The 19,149-nt window shown below is 44.1% G+C and overlaps 1 protein-coding gene across 25 annotated transcripts in view; it reads right to left on the bottom strand.

Annotated features, from left to right (window-relative positions):
• ZBTB38 (zinc finger and BTB domain containing 38) overlaps positions 1-19,149 on the bottom strand; it is a 130,882-nt gene that overhangs the window by 68,564 nt on the left and 43,169 nt on the right. For 11 of the 25 annotated variants that reach the window (XM_033958498.1, XM_033958510.1, XM_033958524.1 and 8 more), the window contains one exon: positions 7,406-7,454. The exons of 3 other annotated variants lie outside the window; for them this stretch is intronic. In XM_033958498.1, the coding sequence (XP_033814389.1) occupies positions 7,406-7,454 (49 nt within the window). Of the gene's footprint in view, positions 1-7,338; positions 7,455-19,149 lie in introns of all 25 variants that reach the window. 11 more of the 25 variants (XM_033958507.1, XM_033958504.1, XM_033958512.1 and 8 more) reach the window with 1 other exon arrangement.

Below are 19,149 nucleotides of genomic sequence, written 5' to 3'. Positions count from 1 at the left end.
TTCACGGAATCCTGCCTCCTCTTTTCCCACTGTCTTTCAACTCCTCCAGTCCCGACTCCTCCAGAACTGCCCAAAGGCTTAAACTAGCCTTCCCCTCTCCACGCAGCATCCACTATTCAGGCAAACTGGGATAATCCCTTCTCTTCAAAATCACAGGTCTTTGGAACGACCTCACCACCCCACTGCGGAACCTGAGCTCCCTTCAGTTATTCCGCAGACAACTGAAAACCTGGCTTTTCAGCAAATTGTAGCTCTATCCTTCCCCCCTTTCTCTCCCCCCCTTCTACACATAAGTTCATGTAATCCTTTTTCTTCTTCTCTACCCACTATTTTAAGTTCTTGTAAACCGTGTCGAGCTCCATTCTCATGGAGATGATGCGGTATATAAACTTAAGGTTTAGATTAGATTAGATTAGATTAGAATAGCTGAGCTCTGGAATGCGCTGCCGGAGGTTGTAGTGAGAGCAGATAGCATGGCTGGTTTCCTGGTGGAAAAGTCAATAATCTGTTGTTGAGAGGGACATGGGAGAAGCCACTGCTTGCCCTGGATCAGTAGCATGGAATGTTGCTGCTTAGAGTTTTTGCTGGTACTGGTGACCTGAATTGGCTACCATGAGGACGGTCTACTGGGTTTGATGGACCATTGGTCTGACTCAATAGGGCTATTCTTATGTTCTTATGAAGGCAGCAGATAGTTCGATGAGGATAGAGTAGAGGCCATTAGATCTACCTAGGAGCAGGTCATTAGAGACTTTAGCAAGGGCAGTTTCCGTGGGATGTAGTGGGTGATTGAAGTGGGTCAAGAATAGTTTGCAATGAAAGAAAGTCCAAGCAAGGGGAGGAGGGAGATGGGGCGATAGCTGGAGGGTCATGTGGGGTCTAGTGAGGGTTTTTTGAGGCAAGGTGTAACTACAGCATGTTTGAAGACATTAGGAACAGTTGCAGTGAAGAGTGATAGATTGACAGATAGGACGAATGACAGTGGAAGAGATAGCACTGAGTAGATGGGTGGGAATCGGATCTGAGGAGCAGCTAGTGGGTTTGGAGTAAGAGAGAAGATGCATAGTTTCATCTTCAGTGATTTCAGAAAAGAAAGGTTACAGGGGTTGGCTGGCAGAGTGGACATCTGCAAGGGAGAACCTGATCAGTAGTTGTAACCCATTCTGTGAGGTGCAAAGATGACTCTCTGCTGTTCCTGCTGAAGTGAACACAGATCATAGGGAACCTGCTGGGAATTCGGTTCCTAGTACATTTACAGATACTTACTCAAATTCATCAATGCAATAACATCCTCATCTCTCCATTGCAGGACCCACAATACCCCAGTTCTCTCTAACATACTTTCTCTGTCTTTCTGCATTTTTTCTCTGTCTCTCTCACTTTTTCATGATTGAAGCATTGGAAATATTTCTTCCAAAAAGGTTCTGCCTGTACACTTTGCATGTTATTTCATGTTATTCACACCATCCAGTGTGTCTACTCTATTGCAGATTTTGGTATCAAAATGTTGCATATATTCTCTTAAGAGCAGTGTCCTGCAAACCTTTCGGCGCTGCAGCACACTAAATCCGGAGAAGCGGCCAGAAGGCATCCGGGACTGCACAGAGGCCCTCTAGACGCAATCCTGAACCTGTCACTTCACTGGTGGGGGATCCTGGAGGAGGGGAGGTGCGGAGCCTGGAGAAGAGCTGTCAGTTCTGGCCGACTGCCTGCAGGACGTGTCTCTCACTGTGAGAGGCACATCCTAAAAGCTATCAGCTGGCACCTCTCCTCCTTGCCGGCATCTCACGTCACACTAGGACAAAGTTTGCGATACAGTGTCAGAGCATCAGGGTGACAACCAGGGAAGCCCAGTTCAATTTCCACTGCTGCTCCTTGTGATTTTGGGCAAGTCACTTAACCCTCCATTTCCTCAGGTAAGATTGTAAGCCCTCTGGGGACCTGAATGTAACTCATCTTGAGCTACATTCTAATAAATAAATAATAAAATAGCTTCCTATGAAGCTTGGGGTTTGGGGTAGAGGTCTGCACGGGAACGGGGATCGCGGGGATCCCGCGGGTTCCCCCCTTGGCCCACGGGACTCCAGGGACTCCCACGGGGACGCCCCCTGGCCCACGGGACTCCCACGGGGATGCCCCCTGATCCACGGGACTCCCACGGGGACGCCCCCTAGCCCACGGGACTCCCACGGGGATGAAAACAGCCTACACCGCCCCACCGTGCCGCCGAACCAATCAGCAAGCAAGGCTTTCATCTGTGTACGTGCTGAGCTCACTGCTCAGCATGGCTATTTCCCGCCGCGACGCCGGACTTGTAAGCTGCATGCCTGCATCGCCAGAATTTAGGTAGGCTGTTTTCATCCCCGTGGGAGTCTCTCTCGTGCGCTATGGCTCTAAGTCAGGGGTGCCCAACACGTCGATCACGATCAACCGGTAGTTCAGGAAGGCAACATGAGTCGATCGCAGAGCCCATCCCGGGCTCCGTGATAGACTCGTGTTGCCGTCCCGATCTACCGGGCCTATCAGCCTTCCTCTCCCCGACGTCAAAGACGCCGACGCGGGCATTAGGCTGTTTTTGTCATTTCGGGTGGGGGGTGGTAGCGGCAGCAGCAGCAGCAGCCTGAAAAAGAAATCATCCTGGCCGGGGTCGGTGTCATGCTCCGGAGCTTCTACAGCCTTCCTATCTCCCTTCTATCTGCTTCCGGCCACACCCCCTGCTCCGCGGCTCTCTTCAGCAATGATCGACACAAGCTTCTGACGTCAGGGCCTACCCTCTGCGAGTCCCGCTTGTTTCAACTTCCTTTTTCCACAAAGGTGGGACTCGTAGAGGGAAGGCCTCGATGTCGGCAGCTTGTCTTGATCACCGCTGCTGACGAGTTGCTGAAGAGAGCCGCGGAGCAGGAGGGTGTTGCCAGGTGCAGGTAGAAGGGAGAGGGCCAGATGCAGGACTCGTGGGTGAGGGAGGAGAAGAGAGAGAGAAAGAGAGAGGGGAGGGAAACAAAAGGAAATATTTCATACTGGGCTGGGCCGGAGTGGAGGGAGGGTGGAAAGATTCTGGCTACCGGGTGCAGTAACAAAGGAAAAGGGGGGAAAGCTGAAAATGGAGATAGTGACACAAAGAAGAGAAAGAGTAAGCAGGATCTACTGAATAAGGATAGAGATACAGAGGGGACATGAAGAGGAGGTGAAATAGAGACATAGAAGTAATGCTGAAAAAGTGTGGGGGGGGGAGATAAAGACATTGAAAGGGCAAATGGTGAACATGGGGTAAAGACAAGGACAGAGACAAATGAAGATTCTGAAAAAGTGGTGAGATAGGGATATAGGTGAGATGGACACAAAGAAGGGTGATGCTGGAAAATAGGTGGAATGGTAATTCTGACAAACACAGAAGGGAAATGCTGGATCAAGGAGAGATGGGGCTCAGCCTGGATTGAATGAGGAGAAATGCCTTGTTGGCCCGGAACTTCCTCTCCTACGTCAGAATTGACGTCAGGGAGCGGAATGCTGGTCAGCGCGACGCTTCTGCAGGGAAAGCTTGGGACAGCGGTGGCTTGGGGGCTATTCCCCGATGGCGGTGGCAGCAAACCGAGTGGCTTGGGGGAGGGCACGGAGAAAGAAAGAAAGGGGGCAGACAGGGAGATAGAAAGAAGGGGGAACAGGGAGACAGAAAGAAAAAGTTGGGGGAGAGAATGAGGTCTGGAGGAGAGGAAACATACAGGAGGCTGAAAGAAAGGAAGAAAGATTGGATGCACAGTCAGAAGAAGAAAGTGCAACCAGAGACTCATGAAATCACCAAACAGCAAAGGTAGGAAAAATGATTTTATTTTCAATTTAGTGATCAAAATGTGTCTGTTTTCAGAATTTATATCTGCTGTCTATATTTTGCACTATGGCTCCCTTTTACTAAACCGCAATATCATTTTTTAGCGCAGGGAGCCTATGAGCATTGAGAGCAGCGCGAGGCATTCAGCGTAACTCCCTGTGCTAAAACCTACTATTGTGGTTTAGTAAAAAGGGAGGGGGTGTATTTGTCTATTTTTGTATTTTGTTATCGAGGTGACATTGCATAGAGTCATCTGCCTTGGGAAATGTATATGGCAGATATCTTTATTTTGTGTTCAAAAGAAAAGGAAATGCATTTCTGGTTTTATTTCTACAGTGTTGAAGTACTTGTTGGCCCTTGCTGCGACTGGTGGGGATCCCCAAGCACCGCCAGCAGAGGACCTCCTCTAGAGATGGTCAGAACTCCCCTCCACCAAGCGCAGCAGTCGATGGCAGCATCCATGAGCCACTGAGGTGCCAGCATCTGTGACTCAGGGACGCTACTGCTGCCTGCCAAGCTTGGCAAAAGGGACCCCAGGCCAACTGCAAAGGAAGTCCTCAGCTGACAGTTTGTGGGTACAAAGTATGTATTCTTCCCAATTAATATTTCCAAATTAATAAAGTCTCTTTGCTTATTTGTAAATGGGTCTCTACCAGAGCCTTTAATTCAGTAGCATAATTAAATAAAATAACTATTTCTGAAGTTTATAGGGAAGGATGGTGACAGAGGGGATTCCTCGCGGGGACGGGTGGGGACGGAGGGGATTCCTCGCGGGGACGGGTGGGGACGGAGGGATTCCTCACGGGGACGGGGTGGGGACGGAGGGATTCCTCACGGGGACGGGTGGGATTTCTGTCCCCGCGCAACTCTCTAGTTTAGGGCTTTACTAAACTTTATAGTAATGTAATAATATCATTGTTCTGTACTAGAAGAATGAAATATGCCTCAAAACATCCCTTGGTCGTGCCCTTCAACTGCAAACGACATTCCTACTCCCACTTCATACCGAGCCACTGGAATCGACTACCCCCACAGATCAGATCCCTTGAAGGACTCTTCAACTTTAAGAAAGCAATAAAAATCTCTCTCATCACCTAACTTCCCTGCTCACAACCAAAGGATTACAATACAATACAATTTTTATTTGTATACTGCCAATGTCTCTTCGAAGGTTCACAAACAAATATTAGGTACTTGTAAAATTTCCTTAATTGTCCAACTGTCTCACAATCTAGCTAAAGCACCTATATAAAAAATGATAAAAAGAAAAAAAAAGAGATCATTAAATACATAAACCCCAGAAAAGATAAAGCTAAAAGCAAAATTAAATCAAAACAGATCTGAGAAGGCAAGGCTATCTAAACTAGTTTCTAGCCACAGGGCTTCTAGAATTCAATCACTTGTACAAATAGCCTAATAAACTGTGCTATATGCTAATTTCTAGCATGATTTTCTCTACCTCTTCAACCCATACTCCGTATCATCCCTGTTATTTTCAGGTACACTGACATCATCTCAGGGGTAAGGTAGCTCAATTTTGCTTCCAGTTGCTACCCTTTCAGCCAATTTAAATTCTTGCCAATAGAGGATCTAATCTAATCTAGGATTTGTGGATCGCTCTATGCCTATAAAGGTTCAAGGTAATTTACAATTACACAAGAGCCCATACAAACATGGGGAACTTACAGAAGACAGAGACAATCTCTCCTTAATAGCTCTGCACACTTTCATGTGGAAAGTCCTGTCTTAAATGAAGCCAAGCTCTTCTTCATTGCATTAGTCCATGAATTATGCTGAAGCTCTTGATGCAGAGCATCCTACACTCTCGACTTCACCCCATATCAGAGATCGTTTAATAAAAAGCAACCAGTTACTGAACACCTCCTGCTACCACTCAGGAAAGTGGTACTTATGTGGAAAATGACATAACATAGTTTTTCTGCTTCAGTGACCTTAAAGATGTATGCTAAATCCTCTTGATCCGTGGCATCTATCAGGTACTTATCCACCTTCTCTCTCTATTTTCTAAGGTAAATGCTAATAGGTCCAGTGACTCCCAAAGCTTTCATGCACAGGACAGAGAGGTGGACATCGATGGGAAAATGTTGATGCCTTCATAGTATCTCTCTCTCTCTCTGATCGCTGCCTAACAGACACTGCACTGCTACTAGTATATTTGGAGGCATATTTTCAAAGCACTTAGGGCTCCTTTTATCAATACACGCTAGCGGGGTTAACGCGCGCGACTTTTCATCACGCGTTAACCATGTGCTGGCTAAAAACTACTGCCTGCTCATGAGGAGGCGGTAGCGGCTAGCGCGTCCGGCGGTTTAGCGGGCGATATTATGCGCAGCTTGATAAAAGGAGCCCTTAGACTTATATAGTAACCTATGGAACTTTGTACATCTAAGTGCTTTGAAAATTAGCCCCATATTATTTTCCCCCTGTTCTTAACAGAAATGGTTACTTCATTTTTAATCTTTCTACTGAGCTTTAAACAGCTTTTGATCCATTTCATTTTTAGTTGTTGCTCTATGAGGTTGTGCCCATTGCCTCAGCTGAGATAAAGTTTAACCACTTTGTTTTCACTCAGTTCTCAAGGGTCTCAAACAGGTTATGTTTTCAGGATACCCCTAATAAATATGTATCATAGATCTGCATACAATTCAAGTAGTAAGCATGTAAATGTCTCTCATGCATATTCATTAGGGATATCCTGAAAACATGACAGCCCTCAAGATGTGACAGTGAAGACCAAAGCCTTGACCAGTTCCAAATATGTAACTAACACACGCGAATACAGAAAAACCATGAATAACTTTGCGTCTCTACTGTACTTCTCTCTACACAGAGGAAATGGCGGCTAACAAAAAAAAAAAAAGCTGCACGAGACGTAACGCCCATTTGTTCCTCCCTTTGTTGTCATTGGCTAATAGAGAACGCAACGGTCAGGCTGTCACCCTCTTTTTGGCTGAGTCGTGGCTGCCAATTGGCTTTCCTTCCTGCCTTGCACACGGCTCCTCTAAGTTGGGTCGCCTAGCAACTTGGCGTAATATTGAGTTTTCTGTTCTCTTCCCTCCCCCCGTGCAGAGACTACAGGTAATACGATGCTTAAACTTCTTAACTGGACTTTGTCTAGAGTCAAGGTTATGGTGGCGGAGGGCTGAGATGTTTCTAGGTACTGTATTTTTTTCTTTATGTGACGATAGGGATTTAAAGACATATCTCTTGCAGCTCTCTGATGAATGGAAAATGGTAGCTGCTACTTTGAAAATGCCAAAATTTTTAGCGGATGGCGTAATTTGGGGGAGGAGCCAGCATGCCAAAAATCACGAATAATCAAAATTGCGATTGTTGAAACCGTGAATACGGAGGGAGACGTGTATAATTAGCCAATCAGATACTATCTTATTTTATGGAACATGACACAATCTGTTTCAAATCTACCTTTAAATTCAGCCAAAGAATTCAATAAATGAAACTTGAAGAAATAACAGAATATAAAAACTTACTACATCCACCCATATGGGAACAAATCCTCCTAATACTGACTGTCCAGAATTTCTTCAGCTGCTTTACCTCTTTCTCCCTGAAGCTGTGAAGATTTGCTTGGCTCTCTGATGATTATCTGTTCAGAACAATAAAGGATTTCAGTTTTCATTGCACAGAGAATTAATATGCATTGAATTCATTAAACAAAAAATGGTTAAGATCATCAATATAACCTAACTTAAAAATAGTTGTGATGGTAGATCCAAGATATCTCCCTAGGAAGAAATGTGGCGTTACTTAGTGGATCTGATCTGGTTTTTAATTTGCTACTGGTTTCAACATTCTTATTAATACAGACTGTTTTGCTAAAATTTCCCTTTTGTCTTTTGGGCTCATAGATTGAATCTCAACAGATGCGACCCTACAGTAAAAATACTAGTAGTTGATATAATGCTTCTAATCACTGCATTTTTGACTATAGCATTATATCAACCACTAGTATTTTTACAGTATGGTCGCTTCTGTTGAGATTCAATCTATGAGCACAAAAGACAATAGTAAAAGTTTAGAAAAACACTCTGTATTAATAGGAGTGGTCAGCGGGATTTTTTTGTGTGCTATGTATATAGTTAATATCCCATAGACAGGATTATCATATAGGTAAATTATCCCCTTTTTTGTATGTTGGATAATAACTGATTTCAAAGTTGGCAAAAAGAAGAAAATATTGTGGGTAGGAGCAGGAACTATCCTTGTTCAGGACAGTGAAATTTCTTTCCAGTAGGTGGATTAACTTCCTTGAGATGCTGGAGTTAGCCTTGCCTGTAGTGCACAACGCATGGAGCAGCTTCTCAGGAGCTGATGGTAAATGCATCCATCTCATCAGAGGAGCAACTTGAAACGGTGGCTCTGTGGAGAAATGAGAATCCTGTGTACAAAGGAGTAGTTGCATATTTGCCTACGAGGAGAGCCAACAGCATGTGCATTCATTACCGTTGTCACTCTGAACAGTGTGTGGATGGATGTGGCCTCACGGAAAAAAAAAGATCAATTATGTGTAATTTCCTCTGATAGTTTTGCAAGGCTGCAGACTAAATGCCTGACCACTTAACCTTGGTACAGTAAGTCAATGTTCTATCTAGCTGCCTTCTGTTCAGGTGGTTCTTATACAAAATTAGGACCTCTGTTCAGAAATTTAAAATTGCCATCATATCTATTTAGGTAAGTTTTTCTGTAGGTTAATCTTAAATGAATAATCTGTGTTGTGAATCTGAGTTTTAAATTACTTAACAGCAAGCCCAAATTTACATATTTTTGACAGTAGTCTAATAGTTATGTTTTTCCCTTGTGTATCATAGATTACATGGTTATGATTGATTTAAATTATTGTGCTATATATTCCTTTTCTTTTTGTGTCTGTCTATAATTTTTTAATGAGGTTTTATTTTTGGCAAGGATGTGCATACAACCGGCTAAGTTTGGCACCGAAGCGAGATGAATGCCTAATAAACACCTCCATGTCCTACTGGATACTTGCTGTTAACAGTATCCTACCCCACAGCCAGAGGAATACAGGGGCTGGCTTAACCACCCGACTGGAGTCACAAACTGGCCCCCACAAGCTGATCCCCAATTACCATCTATATAGACTAGGGATAGACAAAGGGGTAGTAAACATATTAAGAAATCTTGTATGAAATCTAGCAGCAGGCATAAAATAGCTGGAGCCTTACCTGTTGAGCAACTTGAACCTGAAAAGGTTCCCTTGCATTCACGTGCCAGCACAAATTGAGGGATTTGACAGGAATCCTCTGCGGGAACCACAATAGTTCTCCATAAGAGGACTAAGTGGAGAGAGCTATTCAAACTTGTAGGCGCAACTACACTCACAGAGTCCACCAAAAATAGCTCCTGTGGTGAGCTCCTGCTATGCCCTCCTCTAGGAGTTAACAAAAGAGGGAGAAGGATAGGCTTCTTCACAAGTCACAATGTTCTTATTAATAAAGTCACCCCAAGGGCTCCCACTAGAACAACAAAGCAAGCTGACTCTAAATATAGCTATTCTGGGATAGACCGATGGTCCCTCCAGTCCAGCAGGTAGACTGGTGGCCTAACCAGGGAAATCCACTGAGGGCCCCTTCCTGAGACCAATCTGATATTCCCTAAAGAACGGTAACCTCAGACAGGCTTGGTCCTGAAAATGAGCCAAATTACCCCTCCAGCGCAAACACCCCCTTCCTGTCCCCCTGCCAGCCAAAACCAGGTTTCGGCTTCAAAGGATAATAAAATGGAGTTCCTGCGAATGCCAGAAATGTCTGCCATTGCCAAGAAAAAAGGTGCACCAATCGCCATCCATGCAGGAACCACTTCCCATATGCAGCCCGACTGCAAAAAGCGCTAGAAGGGCCTTGACGCAACATACCAGAAGTGTAAACAGGGCTGTCCCTACAGCACAGGGAGAAACCCTGGAGCCTTGCTTCAAGATTGGAGCACAGCTGTGGGAAATTAATGTCACAGCAAACCTCTCTAAGAGCCAGCCCATCACCATGGAAGCAGCACGCTGAAGGCAACAGGCTTCCTGAATGACAATTTCACCATCTCCAGGCCCTAATCCACAACTGCGAGGACAACAGAGGTAAAGAGAAGAAGGAGAACTCTACAGGTACTCAATTCATTTTAATTTTTTTAAGCCTTAGGGACAGATGCAAAAACATGTAGTACTCCACACACTGGCTGAAACAGCACCAAGCATACAAAATATCCACTCTTTGTGTCTGGCCTTGCCTCCAGTACACTGCACTCTGGGTTTTTCTTTCATTTTCAGTGAGGATGGAGCAAGGAGTTCGGGATCAAGGCAAATGTGGCCATCGGGAATGGGTAGGGAACTGGCACCATTATTAAACCCCTTGCTCAACTGAGTCAGCAAAGCTGAAACGGGAGCCAAGCCAGACCGGTCCAAGCTATCGCTCTGGCTACACTAAGGAGATGAAATCAGGAGCTGAAAAACCATCTAGTCACCTGCAGAGATAGAGAATGCTGGCTTACTAGTGAGCATTCCATCCCTCGTATGATGGCGCCCAGCTTGGTGCTCTCTATCTCTGCCTGCTGGTAGATGGACACAACCCACTTGTCTGGATTCATCTGCTGCTGATGACAAGGATACTTGTCTTTTAAAATGTAATACGATGTCCATGAAATTATTTGGAACTTTTGATTAAGGAGGATATAGACTCATTACTTGCGTCAAATACCAAGGGTTCTTATAATGAATGACTTTAAAGATCAATACTAGAACTTGAAAGACAATACGGAATTTGACAGGTAACCAGTGAAGCCATTTATGTGTTCAAATCTGCTTCCACCATGTATCAAACACGCCACCACATTTTGAGCCACCTGCAATGCAAGTAGGCATTCTTATCAGTGGGCTTCCTCTAAATCACAGGTGTCAAAGTCGGTCCTCAGCTGCAATCCAGTCGGGTTTCCAGGATTTCCCCAATAAATATGCATGAGATCTATTAGCATACAATGAAAGCAGTGCATGCAAAAAGATCTCATGTATATTAGGGCTTCGGGGCTGCTTCCGCACGGCAGCCACTAGCACGGCTTTGTAAAAGAGGCCGTATGTGAATACAAGAGCATCTGTAATTTTAGTGGCAGGTGTATCATTATGGAATAATTTGACTGGACCATTAAGGTTGCTCCCTGTTGTTCAGAAATTCAAGAAGGTATGGAAAACAACTTTGTTTATGGAAGCTTTTAACTGATGATTATGTAACTGGCTGAGGTGAATGCTAGATAAATTATGTGCTGCTTATTTTAAATGTTTTGTATGTCAGATTATGATTATGTTTGTATTTTGTAAACCGCTTAGGTTTAAGCGGGTTAGAAATTTTTTAAATAAAATCAATACTTACATAAGAACAAAAGAAATGCTATACTGAGACAGACTGAAGGTCCATCAAACCCAGTATCCTGTTTTCAACAGTGACCAACCCTTGTCCCAAGTACCTAGCTAGATCACAAGTAGTAAAACAGATTTTAAGCTGCTTATCCTAGGAATAAGCAGTGGTCCCAACACAGACCCTTAGGGAACCGAACTATTTACCCTTCTCCATTGAGAATATTGACCATTTAAACCTACTTACTTTTTTCAACCAGTTTTTAATCCATAATAGGACATTACCGCCTATCCCATGACTCTAATTTTCTCAGAAGTCTTTCATGAGATACTTTGTCAAATGCCTTTTGAAATTTCAAATACAAGATATCAACCGGCTCACCTTTATCCACAGGATCATTCACCCCTTCAAAGAAATACAACAGATTGGTGAGGCAAGATTTCCCAAATCCATGTTGGCTCTCTCATTAATCCATGCTCTTGTATATGTTCTGTCATTTTGCTCTTTATAATAGTTTCTACCATTTTGCCTTGCCCAGCACCGATGTCAGACTCACCGCTCTATAATTTCATAAGAACATAAGAAGTTGCCCCCGCTGAGTCAGACCAGAGGTCCATCTTGCTCAGCGGTCTGCTCCCGTGGCGGCCCATCAGGCCTAGTGCCTGAACAGTGGTCCCTGATTAATTTTATAACTTATCTCTAATCCCATCCCTATAATCTACCTCTACTCTTATCTGTACCCCTCAATCCCTTTGTCCTCCAGTTACCTATCCAAGGATTCTTTGAACCCCTGTAGCGTGCTCCTGTTTATCACATCCTCCGGTAGCGCGTTCCATGTATCCACCACCCTCTGTGTGAAAAAGAACTTCCTGGCGTTTGTTCTAAACCTCTCCCCTTTCAATTTCTCTGAGTGCCCCCTTGTACTTGTTGATCCCCATAATTTGAAAAATCTGTCCCTGTCTATTTTTTTTATGCCCTTCATGATCTTGAAGGTTTCTATCATGTCTCCTCTAAGTCTCCGCTTTTCCAGGGAGAAAAGCCCTAGCTTTTTCAGTCTGTCAGTATATGAGAGGTCCTCCATGCCCTTTCCTGGATCACCTCTTTTTAAAAATCATTAGGTATATGTACACTAGATCAGTGATTCCCAACCCTGTCCTGGAGGAACACCAGGCCAATCGGGTTTTCAGGCTAGCCCTAATGAATATGCATGAGAGAGATTTGCATATGATGGAAGTAATAGGCATGCAAATTTGCTTCATGCATATTCATTAGGGCTAGCCTGAAAACCCGATTGGCCTGGTGTTCCTCCAGGACAGGGTTGGGAACCACTGCACTAGATGATGTTACGTCAAATGGGAAATTGCTTGAGTTTTCACGACTGCAACAAACATTTGGAATTGCTAAGTGGTTGCAGTTGAAGCAGGCCATTTAGAGTGGGTTCCCTGAATGGCAGAATCTCAAAATCATTATAGCTTGCAGGTCCTATGCTTCCAGACAGATTTTATAGGACATCAGGCCACCAGGTGGTATAAATTAATATCTGATTTCTTGAATAAAAAAACAAAAACTGGTCTTCGTGACATTTGGAGCATTGAGATAAAGCAGTATATTTCTGCATCTCGATGACCGTGTATTTAGACTTGGAGGCTGAGATGTACAGCATCAGCATCTATGAGACAAACTTGTTTATTTTCTGTTACATAGATCTTTCTGGACCCCGGTTAGGTCACACAGTTCTAAATATAATAGATGCTGGCACTGTCATCTAGACATTGGGACACTGGATCATCTGTTGTTCTATTGTCCTTTGATACTTAGCTTTTGGAGGTCAATATGGGGTAAGATTAACAACATATTGAAATCATCAATTCCACTGACGTATGAGGCGGTCATATGTGGAACATTACTACATGTAAAGCCCCCTATGGATCGATATAAATGCCGTCTTTTCCTTATCTTGACTGGAATAGCCATGCAGATGGTTACCCAAAACTGGAAGAATTCTGATCGTCTAAATTTCTCTTTCTGGTGGGCAAATCTGTGCTCCAGCTATAGGTGTGAAAAATTGAATGCCGATAGTTTGAGGCACAGTAATTTATTTAAATTGGTTTGGGGCCCGTTGACATCTTATATTACTTTACTATAGTAGGTCTTTTATTATGAGTCAGTTTTTGTTTATTTTCATACACATCCAGGGAAGGGTGGGAGAGGGGGGCTATTTCTGTCCTAATTTTGATCTTTGAGTATTTACACTTGGGGTGGGTGGGAGGATGGGTGGGTATTATTAATTTGAAAAGGGTAAGGTTATTGGGAAAATATATGTTTATGTGTTTTATTGAATAATCATTGGGTGAATGGGAGGAAATGGTTAGGTATGTATATTTGTAAGTTGAATGTGCTTTATTGACTTATTATATGTTATACATTTGTGTATTGCACTATTGAAGTTTGGAAAATCAATAAAGATTTTAAAAAATTAAAAAAAAATCGGTGTCACATTGGCCACCCTCCAATCTTCCAGTACTATGTTGGACTTTAAAGAAAAATTACAAAAATTACTAACAATAGATCTGTAAGTTAATTTTTCAATTCTAGCAGCATTCTGGGAAATATACCATCCAGACCAGGCTCATTACATCTTCCAGTGTTACAGAGATTTGTTTGAATTTCTCTGATTCATCAGAACTGAATACTATTTCTGGCACCGGTAACTCCTCCACATCTTCCTCGGTGAAGACAAAAGCAAAGAATTTATTTAATCTCTTCGCTATGGCCTTGTCTTTTCTGAAAGCCCCTTTTATCCCTCAGTTGTATAGAAGTTTAACAGATTCTTTTCCTGGCTTCTTGCTTTTAATATACCTAAAAAAGTTTTTACTGTGTGTTTTTGCTATATGAACTGTTTTAACAAATCGTTGAAAAATAATCTGTCTTTTTGCAATTCCTACGCTTGAGAAGAATCTCCTCTGATTATACTGATTTCAATCAGCAAACTGTAAGTTTGGCCGATAGCTTCTGTTGCTAAACCTATCCCATGATGTATGTTAGAGAAGGCTTATTAGAGGACCTAACAATGTAATAAAGAAGATCCCATACAGGAAAGAAGAAAACCACCGGATATATGTACTTTAAGATTTTACTACTATTATTGCTTATCATTTCTATAACCCTGTTAGACATAAGCGACGCTGTACATTAAACATGTAAGAGACAGTCCCTGCTCAGTATAGCTTACAATTTAATTGATGGATAAACATGCCAAGTAGAGGGTTAGGGAGTTTCTCAGGCAGACGTGTGCTTTACCAGCTAGTGGAGTCAAGAGATAAATCAAACTCAAAGAAGAGGGCGTTTAGCCTAGATTTGAATACTGCCAGGGCCTACGCTTGATGTAATGACTCGGGCAGGTTGTTCCAGGCGTGTGGTGCAAGAGAAAAGGAACGCAGTCCGAAGTTGGCAGTACAGGAGAAGAGTATAGATAAGAGGGGCTTGCCCGATGAACAGAATTCGCATGTAGGATGTAAGAAGAGATATTCACGGTAACATAAGGAACCATTGGCACATTCTGGAGAGCAACTAATGTTTTAGGCATAAACAACTGGTGGTGACATACTCCAGAGAAAAAAAAGCCTTCAGCTTTGCCCAAGTTAAAACCAATTTCTGATTCCAGTTTATATGAGGGCCATAAACATTGTGAAAGGTACAGCATCTGACCACACTCAATGTGTGTTTCAGCATTTGTACATTCTCAGATATAAAAAGTCTTTCACCTTTGACATTTCTCCAACTGTAACACTTTGATGCTTCCAGTATCATATTAATTTGTCCCCATATTGATTTCCAGAAATTGAGTATCAAGGGACAATCTGTGGTCATCTGTGGGACATTGTTGAAAGCTAAACCTCCATTAGATAGATATAAAAGCAGACTCTTTATCATTATGACAGGGATTGCCATGCAAATGATTACCAAAAATTGGAAAAACTGGGACAGGCTTAATTTTTCCTTTTGGTGGGAAACCTTATATCTATGTTATAAAATGAATTCAGAAATATTGGGTCATAATAAACTATTTAAAATAACATGAGGTCCATTAAAGAATTTTGTTAACTCTGACTAGTTGTATAATGCCTTTATTTCCTATTTGATTTGCACACACATCCGGGGGGGAATAAATTTTGCTGTTCATGATATTAATTGTATGTAAAATTTATTGCACTTTGTACTCAAATTGAAAATCAATAAAGAATTTAAAATAAAAAAAAGAATTAAGATTTGGAGGCACTAGGATGTAGGAATCATCAGGTGCATGTATGCCCCCCCCCCAATCTGCCTAAGCTCCTCCCAAGGCTATACCTTCCTTTCTAAAAATGTGTGTGCAAATTTTAATTAATGCCGATTCGTGCCAATAATTATTAGAATCCCAGTTATTGGCACTAATTGGCTCGTTATTCAATTAAATTATTCATGTGCCCAAATTTAGATTGGGGGGATTTCTTTTAGTTGTTTGTAAAAAAAAGTTTAAAATCATTTATGCTGTTCAACAAAGTTGAAAAAGAGACAATCAAAGCTATTTACCCCCATTTTACAAAAGCGAAGCGTGGCAGTAACAGCTCTAACACTCATAAGAATTCTAGGAGCATCGGCATTGTTACCGGCTCAGCCTGCGCTTAAAATACTAGCGCAGCTTTGTAATAGAGGGGGTTAGAAAGTGTACCATCTCTCATCCATTGTCCTGGGAACAGTATCCAGAAAAAAAACCCCCCGAAGAGAAATCAGTCTCCATAAATTACAATCTCAAAACAAAAGCACACAGGTTAACCTCCCCAAATATAAAAATTCTTTATTCTTTGTTAAAACAAACATGGGAACAAAAATGTGGTATAACAGACCAGTTTCAAGCATATATGAGGGATCTTAAAAAAATTTCTACACTTTTATTTTTTCAACACTATTTATCATAATAAAACCCTTAGGACGCATGCGCACTTCAAACTCCGTGATCCCTGCCTCTGTGATTTGTGTTTCCATGACACACATGCGCAGTAGAGGTTTGCGACGTGTGCGGCGGTGGAGCCTGTGGCGGTTTGCGGCAGTTTGCAGTGCGTGCGGCGGTTTCCTCCAGCTTCCTTCAGCTGACTAAGGAGCCTGCGGCGGTTTGCAAGCCTACGTTGGACCCTGCCAGAGCTGCTTCATTTTTACAAGGTAGGTGGGAGAAGGGAGCTGGAGCTGTAGCGTCTCAGCACACGAGAAACAAAGACAGACAGACAGACAGGCAGGGAGAGAGACAAACAGAAAGAAAGACAGACATAGTGGCCAATGAGAGAGAAAGACAGACAGACAGCGGCAAAGGAGAGAGACAGAAAGAAAGAGAGCAGCCAAGGAGAGAGACAGAAAGAAAGAAAAACAGACAGACAGCGGCCAAGGAGAGAGAAAGACAGACAGACAGCGGTTAAGGAGAGAGAGAGAGACAGAAAGAAAGAAAGAAAGACAGACAGGGGCAGGGAGAGAGACAGAAAGAAAGACAGACAGACAGGGGCAGGGAGAGAGACAGACAGAAAGAAAGACAGACATAGCGACCAATGAGAGAGAAAGACAAGACAGACAGAGGCCAAGGAGAGAGACAGAAAGAAAGAAAAACAGATAGACAGCCGCCAAGTAGAGAGAAAGACAGACAGACAGTGGCCAAGGAGAGAGAGAGAGAAAGAAAGAAAGAAAGACAGCGGGAGAGAGACAGAAAGAAAGAAAGACAGACAGGGGGCCGGGAGAGAGACAGAAAGAAAGAAAGACAGCGGGAGAGAGACAGAAAGAAAGAAAGACAGGGGGCAGGGAGAGAGACAGAAAGAAAGACAGCGGGAGAGAGACAGAAAGAAAGACAGACAGGGGGCAGGGAGAGAGACAGAAAGAAAGACAGATAGAAAAAAAGAGGGCAGGGAGAAAGAAAGACAGACATACAGAAAGAAAGAAATGCCTAAGTCTACATATCGATTCTAGCACCCAGGGCGGTTTGCGTGTGAATGTTTCTTCCAGCTGACTAAGGAGCCTGCGGCGGTTTGCGTGCGGCAGTTTCCCTCTCGCTACAAGGAGCCTGTGTCGGACCCTTCTAGAGCTGCTTCAGAAAATGGGAGACTTCTCAGATAAGCCAAAACCTGTGTGCTTGGGGTAGGGAGTGATTTTGCTTTGGTTTGGAGGAAGGGGGTGTTCTGGGGGAGCAGTGACCAATCTTGCATTGGTTTGAGTGAAGGGGGTGTGCTGGGGAGGGGGCCAGGGAGCGATCTTGCTTTGCTTTGGGGGGAGGGGTGTGCTTGGTAGGGGGCAAGGAATGATCTTGCATTGCTTTGGGGGGAGGGGTGTACTGGGGAAGGGGGCAGGAAGTGGTCTTGCATTGCTTTGGGGGGAGGGGGGGTGCTTGGTTGGGGTCAGGGAATGATCTTGCTTTGCTTTGAAGGGAGGGGTGTGGTTGGTAGGGGGCAGGGAGCAATCTTGCTTTGTTTTGGGGGAAGGGTGTGCTGGGGATGGGGGCAGGGAGTAATCTTGCATTGATTTGGGTGAAGGTGGTGTGCTTGGTTGGGGTCAGGGAGTGATCTTGCTTTGCTTTGGGGGGAGGGGAGTGCTTGGTTGGAGTGCCAGCAGTCAGTGTACCTAAAAAACCAGTGCCAGCACTGAGGCCCTGATTCTACAAAGTGCATCCCGATTTTAGGCAGCTGTAGGCATCCTACAGCTGTCTAATCAGCCAATCGGGATGCACGTTTAAAAAAAAAAATGCTCCCCAAGCAGGCCACCTATATTGAAGGCGCCTCCGGGAGCCTAGGGAGGTCCGCAAGACGCTTAAGCTCGCCTAAGGGCCTTAGGCGAACCTAGGCGGCCCTACGCGTCTCCCTAGTAGAGGAAGAGACGCTTACAATGTAGGCCAACAAAATGCTGGTCTACATTGTAAGTAGACGCGGCCGCTATACTTATTGCGGCAAGGGATCTCTCTGCCGCTATAAGGTAAGGTCTGGGGATGGTCCAGGACGAGGGGGGGAGGGCTCAGAGCCGGCCCTGAAAGTTATCCGTGATATTTCAATATTAGCTGGCCGGCTCAGCCCCTAACCCCCACTAATATTGAGGGTCTGTTGTACTATCAGAATCAATGCAACATTTTGTTTGGTCATGTCTTACTTAGACTTAGCTGTTTCCTCCTGCTCCTTCAGGCTACTTGCTCACCTGAAACTGGCCTCTGTTGAGCGCTATCATAATGACGGTCCACCCCGGGCATGGTCCTCCTCTCCGCCCCCCTTCTTCCTGCCCCCTCCTCACCATGCATCCCATCCCTTCCACCTCTAATTTTTCCTGCGCGAGCAGCATTATGAACTTGCTACCCGCGTCGGTGTCATTTCTCTCCAACGTCACTTCCAGGCCTCCGCCTAGGAAGTGACGTCAGGCAGATAGCAGACATGATTCAGGCAGCAAGTTTGTGCTGTGGCTCTCACCTGGAAAATTAAAAATGTACAGGGGAAGGGAAGGGGGCGCATGCATGGCAGCAAGGTCGGGAAGGAGCAGAGGGGGCACCACCGCCCCGACGCCACTTACCCTCGTTACGCCACTGTTCACAGCTACCCACAGCAGAGCAGAGAGTTCCTCCGATTTTATATACAGAGGGGCAGAGGAGCATCATTTTGTTTGGGAGTTTACCAGGAGAAACTTAGGGGCAAAGCTTGATTGCTTTGCTTTTTTCTTCCTGCCTCATTCCCCTCCATCTAGCTAACCTGCCTGCCTAAATACTCTCCCCCCAGCAAGCCTATTTCTACCACGTCAATCTCCATACCCCTTCTCCCATCTAGCTCATCCCCAAACCTTGCTGCAAGCCACACCCTCCTTTAATCAGCTGACTCTAGTCTAGCCCAATGTGTCTCTCAACAAGACTAAGCTGCACAGAAGATAATAAAAGCCACA

Source organism: Geotrypetes seraphini, chromosome 9 (genome assembly GCF_902459505.1).
Source record: "Geotrypetes seraphini chromosome 9, aGeoSer1.1, whole genome shotgun sequence".
NCBI classification, from domain to species: domain Eukaryota; kingdom Metazoa; phylum Chordata; class Amphibia; order Gymnophiona; family Dermophiidae; genus Geotrypetes; species Geotrypetes seraphini.
The sequence above is the reverse complement of the archived record's forward strand: the minus strand, read 5'-3'. Positions and strand labels throughout refer to the sequence as shown.